General features: G+C 39.8%; 1 protein-coding gene and 1 long non-coding RNA gene across 2 annotated transcripts in view; one reads left to right on the top strand and one right to left on the bottom strand.

The window, feature by feature from the left end:
* Positions 1–561: 561 nt before the first annotated feature.
* On the bottom strand, positions 562–14,822 carry LOC106820983 (disintegrin and metalloproteinase domain-containing protein 12-like; the record flags this gene model as incomplete). Its single annotated transcript, XM_014825602.1, is given in 19 exon segments — positions 562–3,468; positions 4,022–4,157; positions 4,516–4,627; positions 5,151–5,228; positions 7,289–7,493; positions 7,872–8,050; positions 8,386–8,517; positions 9,493–9,588; positions 9,872–10,046; positions 10,247–10,380; positions 10,841–10,928; positions 11,123–11,292; positions 12,253–12,321; positions 12,805–12,944; positions 13,311–13,420; positions 13,585–13,667; positions 13,987–14,062; positions 14,248–14,324; positions 14,692–14,822. Coding segments are annotated over 19 exon segments (3,212 nt in total), but the record flags the coding sequence as incomplete, so codon positions are not given.
* Positions 14,823–15,544: 722 nt separating this feature from the next.
* The window catches only part of LOC106820984, a 4,038-nt gene continuing 3,605 nt past the window's right edge, over positions 15,545–15,977 (top strand). Inside the window, exon 1 of the long non-coding RNA XR_001395681.1 lies at positions 15,545–15,554. This is a non-coding gene — a long non-coding RNA (uncharacterized LOC106820984). The remainder of the gene's footprint in view (positions 15,555–15,977) is intronic.

Raw genomic sequence — 15,977 nt, 5'->3', positions numbered from 1 at the left:
CTCTCTCTCTCTCTCTCTCTCTCTCTCTCTCTCTCTCTCTCTCTCTCTCTCTCTCTCTCTCTCTCTCTCTCTCTCTCTCTCTCTCTCTCTCTCTCTCTCTCTCTCTCTCTCTCTATATATATATATATATATATATAGTTATAGAGTCAATGTCAATGGCACCTCAATCTCCCAATTAGAAAATAACTATACTATCTCAATACTATGTTTCATTGGCAATGACTGATGGCGTATCACGGCGCGTCATTGTAATGTCATAGCACAGCATGAGATACAAGTATACCACTATCCGACATATGCAGAGGTTACGAATGCTGAATAATGATATATATATTCATGATTTATTTGATGATGATAAAGAAAAATGCGCATCTTGCATTCCACGAAGACGGTTACACAAAAAGGATCGAATGTGTCAGAAATAAATATTTTTTCCCAGACCAACGTTTGTGCTCAAATGATTGAATGTTTTTGTTGGAGTTTCTTTACGTCTATTAATAGTGTGGAGTATTGGCGATGTACTAACTAAATAAGAAGCTAGCAATAAAGGAAATACATTGCTTTTCGTTCTAAGATGGATTTTATTCACGCATATTTTTACTTAAATTTACGCTAATGCCCTGACCTGCTATTACAGGATTTCTCCTTTTTCTATTCACCATATTTATACACAGAGAAATAAAACCGATCACTATTTTTGTGGAACCCATAGACTCCTGCCAACAACCATAAATTGCAAATGTACGGTTAGCATTATAATACACATCTGAGTATTTTGTAAGACGCGTGGCCCTATATGTATATGGAGTATTATCATACACGACAAATTCACTTAGCAGCCACACACAATGTCGCGAGACGTGCAAAAATAGATAAATATTTGTAAAAAGAGAAACATTTCATTTCATGCCGGTAAAAAAAGAATCACGACGACATTTCCCACACACTAGTACTAGCGATAGCACATTCGTCACTACAACATACGTTACCTATAAGGTAATTTAGACCCAATCGCATTAAGCATATAGAAATCACACACTATTTCGCTACGCTAACTACTGCGCATGTGCACGTACAGAAACCCTGGCACAAAGAAGTTTGTACAACTGCAATATAAAATAAGAGCTCTGTTAAAAATAAAAATACTCCGAACGTACACACATACGCTTCTAAGCACCACCTACAAAACCAACTGAATGATTGGCTGCCACACACTAGTTGCCCTTTCTAATGATCACATGAATAAAAATACGACGAATTCCCATCCTTCGAAATATAATACGCTTCTACGCTTTCTAAAGCATCAAACGCTTTTACTGTAGAAAAGCAAATAGTACGTAAACTTGGATGAGAGTTAATCGCTACATCACCCCACACCCAACCAGACAAATTACTACACTTAGATTGTTCAGAATCATCTCATTGCACGTGAATAAAATTGATGATTTTAACCGATATCGGCAGAACGTAATGTTCAGCGGAATGGTCTTTAAAAGTCACCTGATTGTCTAAGTAGAATAAAATTCTCAAAGTACATATGCGCATGTTTCAATTAAGCTTTCCAATTACAATCGATAACTTTATACACAATAATCAATGTGGCATACTCCATTTTCACGCTGACATAATAAAAGTACCCATGGGATTAGCTAGCTAGGCCAACGAATTACTTCAGAAAGATAAAATTATGATCGCGGCTACATTATACATCAAAACATACCGACTTCACTTATCTGATTGGAGTGCCACAGTAGCATTCATGATCATATATAAATCAATCGACGGTATCGCAAACAGAATAGTTTAACATTATACCGACATAGTGGAAGAAATACATGCATGAAATACGAATAACTCAAGGTAATATAGTGTGATGTTACCTGACTTTTTGCTTTGAATGTTCCCATTCAAAGTAACGTGCACACTAAGGTTAAACCACTCCCACCCCCTTTTGAAATATAGCGCCACTGACTCTGATGCCAAAATGATTGCATAGTCCCTACTTTATAAACTGTAAACAAAATTCTCTGAGTATATGTGAGATTTTTTTCAACTTGCTCACCGCAAGAAACATCAGGGGAAAGCACGCATCCACATCCAGTGACAGCTAAAAACTGTAAGTCTGTATGTGGCTGTGCGTTAACTAACTACAACCAATCATGTATAGCAAATTAAATAGCAGTCTCATTGCAATCCTCATGCGATTGCTTCCAGCCAATCTAAACATAATTCCATCACTGGGAAAACATTGCTGATTGCTATTGCCACAAATCTATATGCTAGCAGGAGTGAATATATAAACAATGTTTCTATTCACTCCTGATACCAGTTAAGTATAGTAGCAAGAGTAAATCATTGTAATATATTCCAATATCCCCAACTTATGGTCACGATATAATGTATTCGTTCCGTCGCGCCCTGGAGCCCATTACGTGTTTTGCGTCACCTTACCGTGTCACTTTCGCCCTGGTTTTCGGACTTCCGGTGGGACTGGATGTTGGTGTTAGCTTGTCGTTTAGCCACCTCGCCCGTTGAGCCACTGACGGGCTGCCACCGGCTGGCTGTGCTGCTGCTTGAGACTTGGACTCGGCACCCGGACGCGGTGGAAGGGCAGGTAAAGCCCCAGTCACCAACGGGAAGCGTTTCCCACTAGAGGGCAACCCAGGAGCGGGTCGGGTGGGACTAAGTGGGACTTCGTCGAACTTGGAGCCAAAAGGGGGAACCACCGGAGCAGCCCGCACCGGTGCCATCGCTGCTTTCGATGTGGAGGGTGCTGCAGTAGCCCCGCGAATGGGACCGTGTTTCGCGGCACCCTCTTCACTATTGATGGGTGGCGGTTTCGGCCACGAGGACTGGATCGGCTGCCTAGCCGCTGCGGGTGGCTGGATGACTTTGGCGGGCGCCTTTACAGCTGCCGCAGTCCGCGCCTGGGGTTTCGCGGCTGTCTTGTTAACAGGTTGCACCACTCGCGACGTGCTTGCTTCCGACTGGTTGCGTTTCACGGGATTTCCAGTAGCTGATGGCAGCTTGTGGGGCGAGGAGAACGACTGAGCGAGCGCGGTGACGCGCGATCCTGTAGGTGCACCTCTGCTCCCACCCTCCCCTGCTCGACCCCCGACCCCTTGTTGACCTGCCCGACTCCCAACCCCTTGTTGACCCGCCCAACCCCCGACCCCTTGTTGACCTGACCGACCGCCGACCACAGCCGGTCGTGTCCCGCCACCAGCCTTCCGCACCCCGTCCTGCTTCGGTTGCTCCACTAACAGAGGTTCTGCATTGACCGCGGGCGGGTAGGTGGCAGCACTTGGTGTCGCGGGTGCCTTGGCAGAACGACGGAACCACGCTGACCACGGCCATGTTGTCTTCGCCTGTGATGATCCGGTCGGGGTTGTTGGGCTCTCTGGTGAGCTCGCCTGGCTGTGCTGTGACGTCACAGAGCGTGGCCGTCCCCCACCCGACTGCTGCACACTGAATATTTACATAAATAATAATTAAAATAAAGAATTAAAAGTTAATTAAGTTATGCATATTTTATAATTCATTAATTAATAATTAGTAAATTGGTTGTATTAATATAATTCAATTTAATTAATTAATAATAATTATGTTACATTAATAAATTTCCCCATCTTTGTTCCTCGCCTTGTGTAAAAAATTATTTTTCTTTTTGAGGAATATGAAGTGTACTGGTGGTTAACGTTTGTTCTAAGCCCCTAAAAATTTGATCTCAATGATGATGTTTTTGCAGATATTTCAGATGAGCATGACACACCAATACTATACGATATAGATTACGTGAGAAAAATGTGCAAACTTTAGCTCAATGTCAACAACGTTTGGATACATTCACATTTAATCCCGTGCTGCAAACAATGTCTGCCAGTGCTTTGCCTCATTCCACTCAGTACACTAGCAATCACGTGAAATATGCCATTACAATAAACGCCGTCACTTCACACTGTCACACGTTAGTAGTTAAAAGCTAATCTAGAGCAACAACAAATCGTGAAATCCATCTCACCTCTGTCTCTTTGCGACTCGATGTGGCAAACAAGGAATGCCTGGTCCCCTCACGTGGTATATCAACAGTATGACGAAGATGACAGGAAGCAAAACTACGAAGAATGTCATTGACCCTATGAGGAAATTCTTTGAGCCTATAAACAGAGTAAAGTAGTAAGCACTGTTAAGTGGTGACAGTAACCTCTGATGAGAATATAACCTTGCATGCAATGACCGAACACAATAATCCTGTGAGAAAAGCTGGTAATTAATGTAAACCACTACTTATATCACCACGAAACCACTTTGGATCAGTGCAGCACAGTTGCGTGTGATTCGTACAGATAAACAGATATACACATTCAACTGGCTGAGATGCACTTTACCAAGTAGATCTGATCAAAAAATCTGCCACGAGGTACCTCCAATGAGGAGCTTCATATTAAGGGTTGAGATGCCTACTCATCTCACATAATATAGGTTGTGTGGTTAACATCAGGTGGTGCCACTCACCTCTGTCATCTGCTGGGGGACCACTGTCCTCACTTCCACCATAGCCCGGCGTATCACAATAAGGTGGTGCATACCCTTTATTGCAGTGGCAATGTTTTTTGTTGTTGCAAACCTAAATATATAAACAAATTAAGGTGCAATGAGAACGGAGCGTAATAACATTCAATTAACACTATTGTATGTTATTGCTGTTGAGTAGTTGCGTATCCGGACAACTACCCCCTGGACAACTACCCCCTGGACAACTACCCCCCGGACAATTGCCCCCATAGGACAACTCCCACCCGGACAACTACCACCCAGACAACTACGCCCCTAGGGTTAGGGTGAGGGTTAGGGTTAGGGTTAGGATTAGGGTTAGGGTTGTCCTAGGGGGGGTAATTGCCCTAGGGGGGTAGTTGTCCGGGTGGCAGTTGTCCGGGTAGTAGTTGTCCTAGGGGGTAATTGTCTGGGTGGTAGTTGTCTGGGGGGTAGTTGTCCAGGTGGTAGTTGTCCTAGAATAGAGTAGTTGAGTATGTTATATCGTTATATAGCAACACCAAAACATGTTGCACACTGTAGGCATATTATGTAGGCGTTTAATTTACTCTTAATCTGAGCTCAATTTTTATTTTTCTACAATGGTTCTTGCTCACCCCTTGTCCATGGCAGGATTCCAGGCATGCAATATCCAGAACATCTTTAACGCCAGTGCAACGCTGGGATACGCACATCTGGAAACATCAAAGCTACATATATAAGCATTTAAAACGTCTGACAGACCCTGTTCACACACAGAATTGAAGAGAGTGGAAATGCACTGCTAGCTGCTGCAAATGTAAATGTACAGTTGCAACCTGTACTGCACTGCCCCTATGTATGCACTTTCAACGAAAGATTGTGACTTATAGTCCAATGTGATCGCTAACCACCTTACCAGGTGGTTTTGGTTGGCTTTCATGCATTAAAAGATATTATCATGACTGAGATAATACTTAAAGTGATTACGTCACCGTAAATAGTGAAAGTAAAAAATTATGTCTGCTTTTTCACAAAATGTAAGTGATTCTGTTCACTTTTTATGGTTAAATTGCTACATTATACTTCCTACGTGTCCTATTTTGCTATTCTGTTCGATGTGAACAAACACTCGTGACTCATACATAGCCCATGGCAAGCATTTAATGTCGTGATCAATACATCAAATTGCCCAGATTTTTTGCATTTTTAACTAGTTGAAAAACAATCTTATCAGGTAAGAATTTGAGGATACACTTAGTGCCATTAATACTTACTTTTCATGTAAAAAATGGCCACAAAATTTTTACAAATTATATACACCATAGAAAATTCGTGACGTAGTCAATTTAACACTGATCACTCTTCATCCCAATCTGACATGTTACAATGAGCATGGCGACACTTCAGTGTGAAAACCAGAGGCCCGTTGTCAGAAACAAAATTAGTCTTAACATTAGTCTTAAAGGGAGAGTTTACTCAAGGTTCAAGGGTTATTTTTAGCTAATTTGGGTTATAATTACGCTACATAAAAAGTTTCATGGTTCAATCACCATTAGAAATATTGTTAAATAATGTTTTAAAACTAACGACTACAGTTTTATTACAACGACGGTGGCGCCACTCAAAGCTTACGATCTGATAAGTTGCGCAAAACCACTTTCCAGCCAAGGGCTACAGACCGAGGGTGTTTCTTATTTATTCATTTAAAAGCAAAAGGATTGTAATATCTTATAAACGACATATAGTTTCAGTTATAATATGGATAAATTTGCCCTAAAATGAATATCGTTCGGTTAAATAGCATTTAGGTATAAATATAATTGCACTTTTGTGATTAGCCCTCGGTCTGTAACGTGCAAAAAAATTGTCAAATACGCAACTTTTTCGGGGTGGCAGCACGGTCGCGGATGTCATGGCGCCGTTCAAATTTCGTAGCGTTGATGTGTAATTAATTATAACAATTAAATTAGGTATCTGGTAACAAATACGTGTGGGTATAGACGATTTGTTATACAGTAAGTACAGTTGTATGCAGTAAAATCCTAGAGGCTACTGTCCCTTTAACATTAACTTCCACTCGTTAACCGTTGACAGAAACATCGTAATGTTACGAGAACGAAAAATCCTCGCAAATATCCTCTTAACATTACGAGAGCCCAGACCCTCTCGTAACTTTAATATTAAGTTGAAAATAACACATTTACACTACGAATTACAATTATAGTGATATTATATTTTATAATAATGAATAAAATGTGTTTTTCTTGAAAAACACGTCAAAATCATTAATTATCTACTGCTAATAAAACAAAATATTACATTTACAAATGGCGTATGGCATTTGTTCTCTTGTTTTAAATGTTTACCATGCTTGCCACAACTCTCGCGTCTCGCGTTACAGAGTGAGAATTTGTCTTGTTGTGCAGAATAAATTCATGACCACGTCATTTTTCATCAAATATTATTTATATGTGGTTAGCCATCATAATATGCATAAATTACTGTGATGTACAATAAATGTGTATGAATTTGAATTTTGTGATCGATTTTCATCCAATCAGCAAGCCTTGTGACATGAAATTATGAAGTTCCTGTAATCGTGAATTTGTTAATGTGAGTTTGTGTTTCTGTCAACGCTACTCTCGTAGCATTAACATTAGTCGTAAATGTTATCGTAGTATTAACATTAGCATTAACTTTACGATGTTTCTGACAACGGGCCCCATATCTAACCAGGCTCAATCCATGACCCGCACACAGCCACAATACATACCATCTCATTTCCGCACAGTGCGCCATCTGGTGTCATGCCAGGGTCGGTAGAGTCGAGACCCATGTCTATCTGGAGGATGTGGCAGAGCTCCATGACTCTGTCACTTGTAAAGATGGACGACTTGCCGTGAATGGTGCTGACATCTATACCGAACACCGGCGTCGTGCCCAGCGGCACGCAGTTCAGTCGTCCACACAGGACATGGCTAGTATAACAGAGGTCAAACGCTCAGAGGTATGCATGCATGTATGCCTCCTGCTACGCACAACAATGTAATTAGCTCGGAATAAATTTCAAAGCTGAATTACCCGAGTAGCTGATAGTAAGTGTATGGGCATGTACAGCGAGTTATAGATATCATTTATGATCGACTTGGTATCATCATGACTGTCATCAGCTATCATAAATACATTGCTTCATTTGATTGAAGGTTTGATTCTGCCACAATGGTATTCGATTCTTAACAAACCGCTGTCGTTACATCTAAATATTTACACGTTGCTCTGCCAATCGTCTACTGTGATTACTGTAACTTTTTTTATCACGACGGTAAACCAGAAATGCTCGCCGCATCATTGCTTACTTTCCCTTGCGAGGACACTGCAGGTAAGTATCAGTGACCCTGTTGTATCCACAGTTACCAATGACAACACCACGTGTGTTCTTCTCAAAGCACTCATTGGGCCCCACCTTTACCGCTTGCCCCCAGAGCAGCTTGCATCGCTGATCGTGACTCCCACAGCTGCCGTGGTAGCAGTATCCCTGAAATAGAATAACGAAGACACAAATAGGTTAATACACACACCCTCGAATGTTAGAGTGCTGTTTACTGATGCAGAAACTTCAATATAATGGCACTGCTGATCAGCAAACACTGCCAACTAAACAATGATCTTTATAAATCGGGTAAAAGAAACAAAGACGTGTAACAGTAACTGAAAAACAATACTAATAAAAAACACATAAACATCACTTTAAAAAACTTTAATAGAATTTGCCTACAATTAATTTCCCGATAACCCTCGGAAGTGGCAATGGTAACAAGCGTTTGTGTACAACCCTCAAACATAGAAATGGGATCAACCACATGCAGTTACCTGATTATTATCGCAGGGGATGCCATCTTGCTTGGTGACGTCACGCGGACAGAACTCCACTTGGCCAGTACAGAATTCAGGCAAGTCACACTCATCTACAGCATCCCTGCAAGATGTCCCGGCCTCCAAGAGCTGCGGAAAATGAGGCAAGCTTCAAATTATCCTAAAGATCAAATGCACGGATCAGCATGACTGGCACAATGCATGTATTACTTTCATTAGATGATATACGTAAACATATTACTCCAGGTACAAGATTAGCAGGGCAGTGTTACTAATCACATGATCATACATATTGACTAACAGTATAGCTATAGTTAAGTTTGTTTGTTTGTTTGTTTGTTTTGAATGAAGATAAACGAATACAATTACTACAACTGAAATTGAAGCAACACTTTCAATATGTTCATGTGACTATATGCAATAAATGATTAAAAAATTCCATTGGATCAAGAGCTCTTGATTGGATCTATATGATCACAGGAAAATAAAATTAACCTGAGTTAGATCCATGGATCTAACTCAGATTAACTTTATTTGCTTATATGCAATCAGCTAAGATTTCTTTGTCATGAGACACATAATAGCTGTTTTACTCAGATGGTATACTTTATTTATCCAAGATATAGATTCTAATGTTATTACAGCGGCGCAACACATTCATCCTCAGGGTTTCATATACATAAGATAGTGTAATTAAAAGGCACAGTGGCGCACTGATGTTGTCAAATTTAACCATCGTTTTATCGCCATTGTGAAAATGTTCCTGTATTTACCCGCCGTTGTCAAAATAGTGTCAACCCAAAAATAAATAGATCACCACGTGCTTCTGCCATATTTAGATTGTCATGTGCGTTTATTGAGTCATGTGACGCGGGGACTTTTGGTCATGTGATGCGTTATTTTTTCTCAAACTGGCCATTGCCTCCTTTGTATAATTTTCCCTCAGAAGAACCCCTGATCCTAGTCATTAACCTCCATAGAGCAGGTTGATGAATGGAAAGCTTCATCAGATCAAGAGATCATTGCTGGGTCTCACACTGCTCAACCACCCTCATCCCCTCCCCCTACATAACACCCACAGCCAATACTACCACCGTACAGCACCTTGCATGTTGTGAGATCACAACAAAGACCCGAGCCACAGGTGGCGTTGGCATACAGCTGACAAGTAGAAGGGTTGCAACACGGACTATCGCACATCTGGAGGAAAAGAAAAAAAGGTTCCAGCACAACTGTTCACCAGGATGCAAAGATATACTATTCACTATGTAACTGTATTCATCCGCTCAAACTCAGACATTATTTGCGATTTAACCGATTCTAAATGAAAGCAAACGTGACTTGCAGATGAAACAACAAGATTAGTCAACAAAGTGATAAAAAAATGTAAAATATATAGCTAGGCTATCAGACAAAATGACAAGATGGCAGACAAAACGACGCGACCGTCACACGAAACAACAAGTGAGCAATGCACACTCACGCCTTCAGGACCACAATCGCATTGCTCTCCCTCCTCCACATAGCCATCCCCACACACTGGCCCCTCGAACACCGACACCGGCTTGTTCCTCAGACACCAGTCGATGCCGCGGCTCACAAACATTGCGAGTTTTTCAACGGAGCAGCTCGAGAACTTGGTGGGACTGAACCATTCCCTGCAACAATAGCAAACAGGAGAAGGTGAGCAATTCACGCATTTTCACAGATTTTTTTGCAAGGATTTTTGATAATCGGATCACCTACTTTCAGGAGTGAATAAAATAGTATTGAAAATATGTTTCAACATTCGTAAACAAGGATCATATCTTATCTTATCTTGTTTTGTTGAGATGGCAGGCCTACTGTGCCAACTTACCCCGAGGAGGAGGCAGCCATGACGCATTTCTTGTCATCGCACGTGCATTTATCTGTGTCATGCTCCATTCCAAAGTTATGCCCCATCTCATGGGCCAGTGTACTGGCCACTGGCATCTCTATGCGACTGTGGTCCTGCAACATAAACCCACCAATGTCTTAGATGTGTGTATATAACTACAATTTACTCAATAATGGCTAGTAGTTACTCTATGATATCACAGTCTATGTGATATATTTACAGTGAACAACTAAAATGTAATACATTCAAACGCCATGGATCCACATACATGTTAACACGTGTTGCTGCTGCTGCTGCTGCTGCTGCCGCCGCTGCTGCTACTACTACTACTACTACTGCTGCTGCTGCTGCTGCTGCTGCTGCTGCTGCTGCTGCTGCTGCTACTACTACTACTATTACTACTGCTGCTGCTGCTGCAACCGCCACAGCCGCCGCCACCACCACTACTACTGCTATAACTACTTTTTTTATTGATTTAATGATGGTACACTGGTGAAGGTAAAAAGATCAGCATACGAGTAAAACGTAATGTATTCACATTCCTAAAGAGTATCAACACATGACTGCACTTACAGCAATTACTCCTGCCGAATATTGGTAGCTGCACATCAAACCCTTGTAGGCTTTTCCAACAACGCTGTTCTCAAATACTTCGTTACCACTATATAAACAGGTAGAAGCACCTACATGTATATTTACAGGTATATATATATATATATATTCATTTGCATACATATGTATTTATATACACATATATTTCATTGCCTTCTTTTCAATGATATGACGTATATATATTGAACTAGTCTAGACGACCTACCTAGTGTATGATGTCAATAATAAAAATGCTTTTTTTACCTCATCAACTGAGTATTGTCATTGCGATGGTTTGGTAGAATGTGCTGTTTCCGGTAATCCAAAAACCGTGAGAGCGTTACATCACCATCTTGAGACAGTTCTATCTTGTCACGTTCATTCCACACTTCTACTCCAACAAGAACTATGAATATATTGAGCGGCTTGTATATCTAAAAACACGCATAATGTTGCACGTTAATTGCTATTGTCAGGTACTCCCTATTTGTTCTATGGTTTGAAAGTAATACAACACCAGAGGCAATTTTATTAACAGAAATTGAAATTTGTATTTACAATTTATGTACAATAATAATTAGGGGTGAGTATTGCGACCAAAAACCGTATTGCAATATATTGCAATATGACAAAACCGTATTGCAATATTTTCCAATACGTATTGGGAAGTGTATACCATGCATGATATAGTAACAATTTGACGGGTTTTAATATCATCATATATTGTATTATATGACATGATTTAATTTCTCATGTTTTTCTTGAGAAACAGAAGCACGGCAATGTTTTCCGCTGACAGTGCAGCCCTCTGTGCCGTAACAATGTCACCCGCTGTACTGAATACCCTCTCGGAAGGCACTGACGTAGCTGGAATACACAATACCCCTGCTGCATAATTGGGTGCTCGTTTCAGCTTGTATCGCGCGCGCGCGGGCACTCAGGTGAGCATAGGCTATATATAGACTCCCTAGTTGCCGTGCTCTGTGCCTCGCGCACACGGCTGCCCAACTCTGCCCGCGCAGTAGTACCGCGCAGTGCTCCATGCAGTGGCCGCTTACCAGTAATACTGTATGCGTCGTGCACGCATTGTGCTTTCGTAATATATATACCGCCAGTGCATAATTTTCGAGCCCATTAACAATATAGACATAAAGGCAAGTGTCAAGTAATTTATTTCTTGTTATACCACCGTATCGTAAAATATCGATATCCGGAAGTTGTATCGCGATATATCGAGTTTTCAAAATATATTGCAATATACCGATATACCGGTATATCGTTACACCCCTAATAATAATGCAAGATGATGTATGATACCATGCATTGCAGTTTGTACACACGAGTACTGGAAAATTTATAGGTGAAACCAACACACAACTTTACATATAACTTACCACGTTAACAATATTTGAGATTTTCTTTGCACGTTCTATAGCAGCATCCAAGTTTGCAGAATGGTCATACTGTCAAAACACAACAAATGCTATCTGTAGACTGCAATTCTCTTTGTAGTCGCCACATACCATTTCCTTAACCTAGAATTCCACTAGTTACTCTTACAAAATATTGTCAGGAAATAGCGAATAATGATGCTACACTGCAATTTTATATGACCAATACACCATGTATGTACCACTAATGCATTTCCTTAGTTATTTGCACTATATTTCTGTTTGAACAATGCCTATTTCATCCCCACCATCTACATTCCGACTGGCATAAAACAAAAAAATGAATTTGAAAAAACAACAACACCAAATATTAGATCAGGGAAGAGGACAGAATAAATCAAACCTACATTCAAGGTAAAGTAGAATAAAGGTGTTTGAAAGCGTCGATTCATCACTATAGATACCCTTTGCTCGGAGGATAAATATATATGACAGATATAAGAAAGGTATTTACCAGCAGAATGATGCAAACACCTACCCTCATGGTAGACTCACCATGGTCTTGTCGATGACGAGAAACAGTTCAACATGCAGGGGATGTTGTCTGGCACCATAGGGTTCAGATAGTTCCCGTTTGAGCCTCACATGGCTTTTACCTCCACCTGCATCCACCTCACGGATGCGGTGCGTATCGCCTGTACATACATCAACACACAGTGAATCTGTTATGACAAGGCGGTACATTGCTGCTTCAGACATACAGAATGTATCTGGTAATTTTTCTAAGTCACATAGCAATGGCTCATTCAGAACTATATATATCACTTCGATTATTTATATAAAGCACCATCTGTTAGATTCATGCACAGTGCACAACCACCTCGAAATATGTATAAGAGTAAAATAAGGACATAAAGCAGAAAATGGTCTATAAATAATCGTGAATATTAAAATATATAACCAGTATTCTTGTCAACATGAGCTACATGGTTGTAAGCATAAATACATTCCTTACACAACACAAACATTGCTTCTTTATGTTCAAGTCATTATATACATACTTTTCTTAGATGCAATTCTGTCTTTCTCTTTGTAAACAAAATGCTCATTGCTTTCTGATTCACCCCTTGGCTCTATGTGGTAGGTTTCATTGTTATCCCTAAAAAAACCACTGAAATAACAAAAACATCACCTATAAACTAATAGTATAGCTTACTCCTTATACACTGTAGCTCCTGGTATAATTACTCCTCTTGTTTTCTGACATTTTTAACACAAATTCAGCATCCTTGGAATCCAGAAGCAGAATTAACTATGCTATTGCTTCAGGTTTACCTTATTCCTGAACAAGTACTGATTGCTGCTATTGAATCCGGGAACCCTTGTATATGTCCATGGTAAAAACAACTGGATTTAGCCTACAACAAAATATAGCACTATTATATATATACCACGTCTTCTCTTCTCTTTGCTAGTGCATGCACTTGCCAAAATTCTTCATGGTGATTGCCATATAGGAACCGTCACAGAGATTTTATCAATTAAAGTAAAATTATTCGCTACTTGAAGTGAAAATGTAATAATTACGTGTATGTACATAATGTAATAATGTATTAATATTTAAGGTATTACAGGTATAAACATGAAACAGTGACTGCATTCAGAAGTTACTTGTTATAGCGATATAATAGCTGTAAACTTAATATGCAAACATAAAAAAAACTGTTGCATACATACATGATCTGATCCATTTCTGATCACAGGACTATCATTTATGTAGTACTTTTCTATATAAGATCTTGCGATGAGACCACTGCAAAAGAATTATATACTATATAGCGACATTAAAACAGAGCTATTATTTCATCTAAAGCAAATAAAGTGTTGCTTATTCAGGAGAGAAGAAAATGCATATGTAAGAAATGCAACTTGACATTAGTGAAAGTAAGTGACACTGCTAAAATAAACTTGTTTAGTAGATAACTTCTAGATTTGTACCTATTCAATTTGAGATCCAATATGAATTCTCTACCAAATGCTGTTATTATGATTATTGTTTCTGTGCCATGATCAACCTGCAAAACACAATTTGTAAGTGTGAAAGCACAGTAGAATGCTTATAACCTGTTAATCCAAACTATGTTCCTAAAAGTTACATGGGTTTAAACTGATTATTTGCGAAAAATACTGCAATAATACGGTAATATATACGCTACATTGCAATTCATACTCTAGGAATCCACTAAATCTTCTGTGTGGGGTACCATCTTTAGACCAAAAATATTTCACAGAGATATAAACTTTAATTTAAAGTTTTCTACTCGATGATTGAGTCATTGTTGGATTACACAATCGTTCATATTAAACACCCTACTGGAATGAATATTCGATACATAAAATAGTGATTAGTGGAGTTTTGTATTTGCTTTTACTCATCCATACCTGCTCTGCCACTGACAACTGGCGCTTCAGTCGATTGACTGTCTGGTGTGGTATCGTTGTATCATAATCACTAAACAGAGTTAGAGGTTTCCTCAGATCCCAGTGTGAATCTGCATGGACCTTGGCTGTAAATCACAACATAAAGCTGTCAGTGATTCTTCACACAATCCATCAACTTCTCAGGTGACAGTCATTTACAGTAGCTTCATATGAGCCTGCAGGAATATCACTACAGCACCAACAGCAAGTGATGTGTCTCTGACCATCTTACTTGCTTTGGTGCCCCTGACACTTTGTTTACCTGCTTTTTCTCACTGATCTTTCCACAAATTTCACTTTGGAAACATATTTCTCGTTACCCCACAAAAAAAAAAACATTTTCAACAAGAGTAAAATGGCTCGATAACCCTTCTTTGAAGGTAATGTTGGCCTTGCTGACCCTCTAATTAGGCTGCTGGACATTATGTCCTGAAATTTCTGATTAAGTGAAGGCTACTCATTTCATGTACTGAAAAATCTAAATTGGAATGCTGACCCTTATCAATTATGAAAGCACTACATTTGACCATGTACTCAACTGTGTCTATTATGTTATCTGTGAACTCATAGCTTATAGATGGTGTAATTGGATAATCACTTGATTAAAGGTTTTAATTGTGATTGCTCTTCTGGTACATCTTTTAGGCAAGATTTTCTGTAGAAGTGCATCTTCAATAATATAATCATAATATAATTCACTTGAAGAATATGATTTATGTTACAAATTTCAGATCAGGCTAATATCAGGATAGGGGTAGGGTTATAATGACTACGTATTACGTAATTAAGTTTTACAAGGACCACAATGTAAACTAGAAAGAGCAGTTGTCACCAACTACATGTATCCCACGTGTTCTCCCTAAGATGCGTAAGTATACGAAGTTTGGTCGCGCTAGGTCAATTAGGGACCGAGTTATAGAGCAGAAGGAAAATATGATGAAGGTCAAGGTCAAGGTCAAGGTTAAATAAAGGTTGCAGTGACCTGGTTTCGGTACACGACACACCTTCTCCCCCAAGATGTGTAAGTATACCAAGTTTGGTCGCACTAGGTCAATTAGGGGCCGAGTTATAGAGCGGAAGGGAAATATGATCAAGGTCAAGGTCAAATAAAGGTCGCAGTAACCTGGTTTTGGTACGCGACACACCTTCTCCCCAAGATGTGTAAGTATAGCAAGTTTGGTAGCGCTAGATCAATTAAGGGCAATTGAAGGGAAATATGATCAAGGTCAAGGTCAAATAAAGGTCGC

The sequence above is a fragment of the Priapulus caudatus genome, unplaced genomic scaffold (genome assembly GCF_000485595.1).
Source record: "Priapulus caudatus unplaced genomic scaffold, Priapulus_caudatus-5.0.1 Scaffold54, whole genome shotgun sequence".
NCBI classification, from domain to species: Eukaryota; Metazoa; Priapulida; class Priapulimorpha; order Priapulimorphida; family Priapulidae; genus Priapulus; species Priapulus caudatus.
Note: the sequence above shows the minus strand (reverse complement) of the source record. Positions and strands in the feature narration are given on the sequence as shown.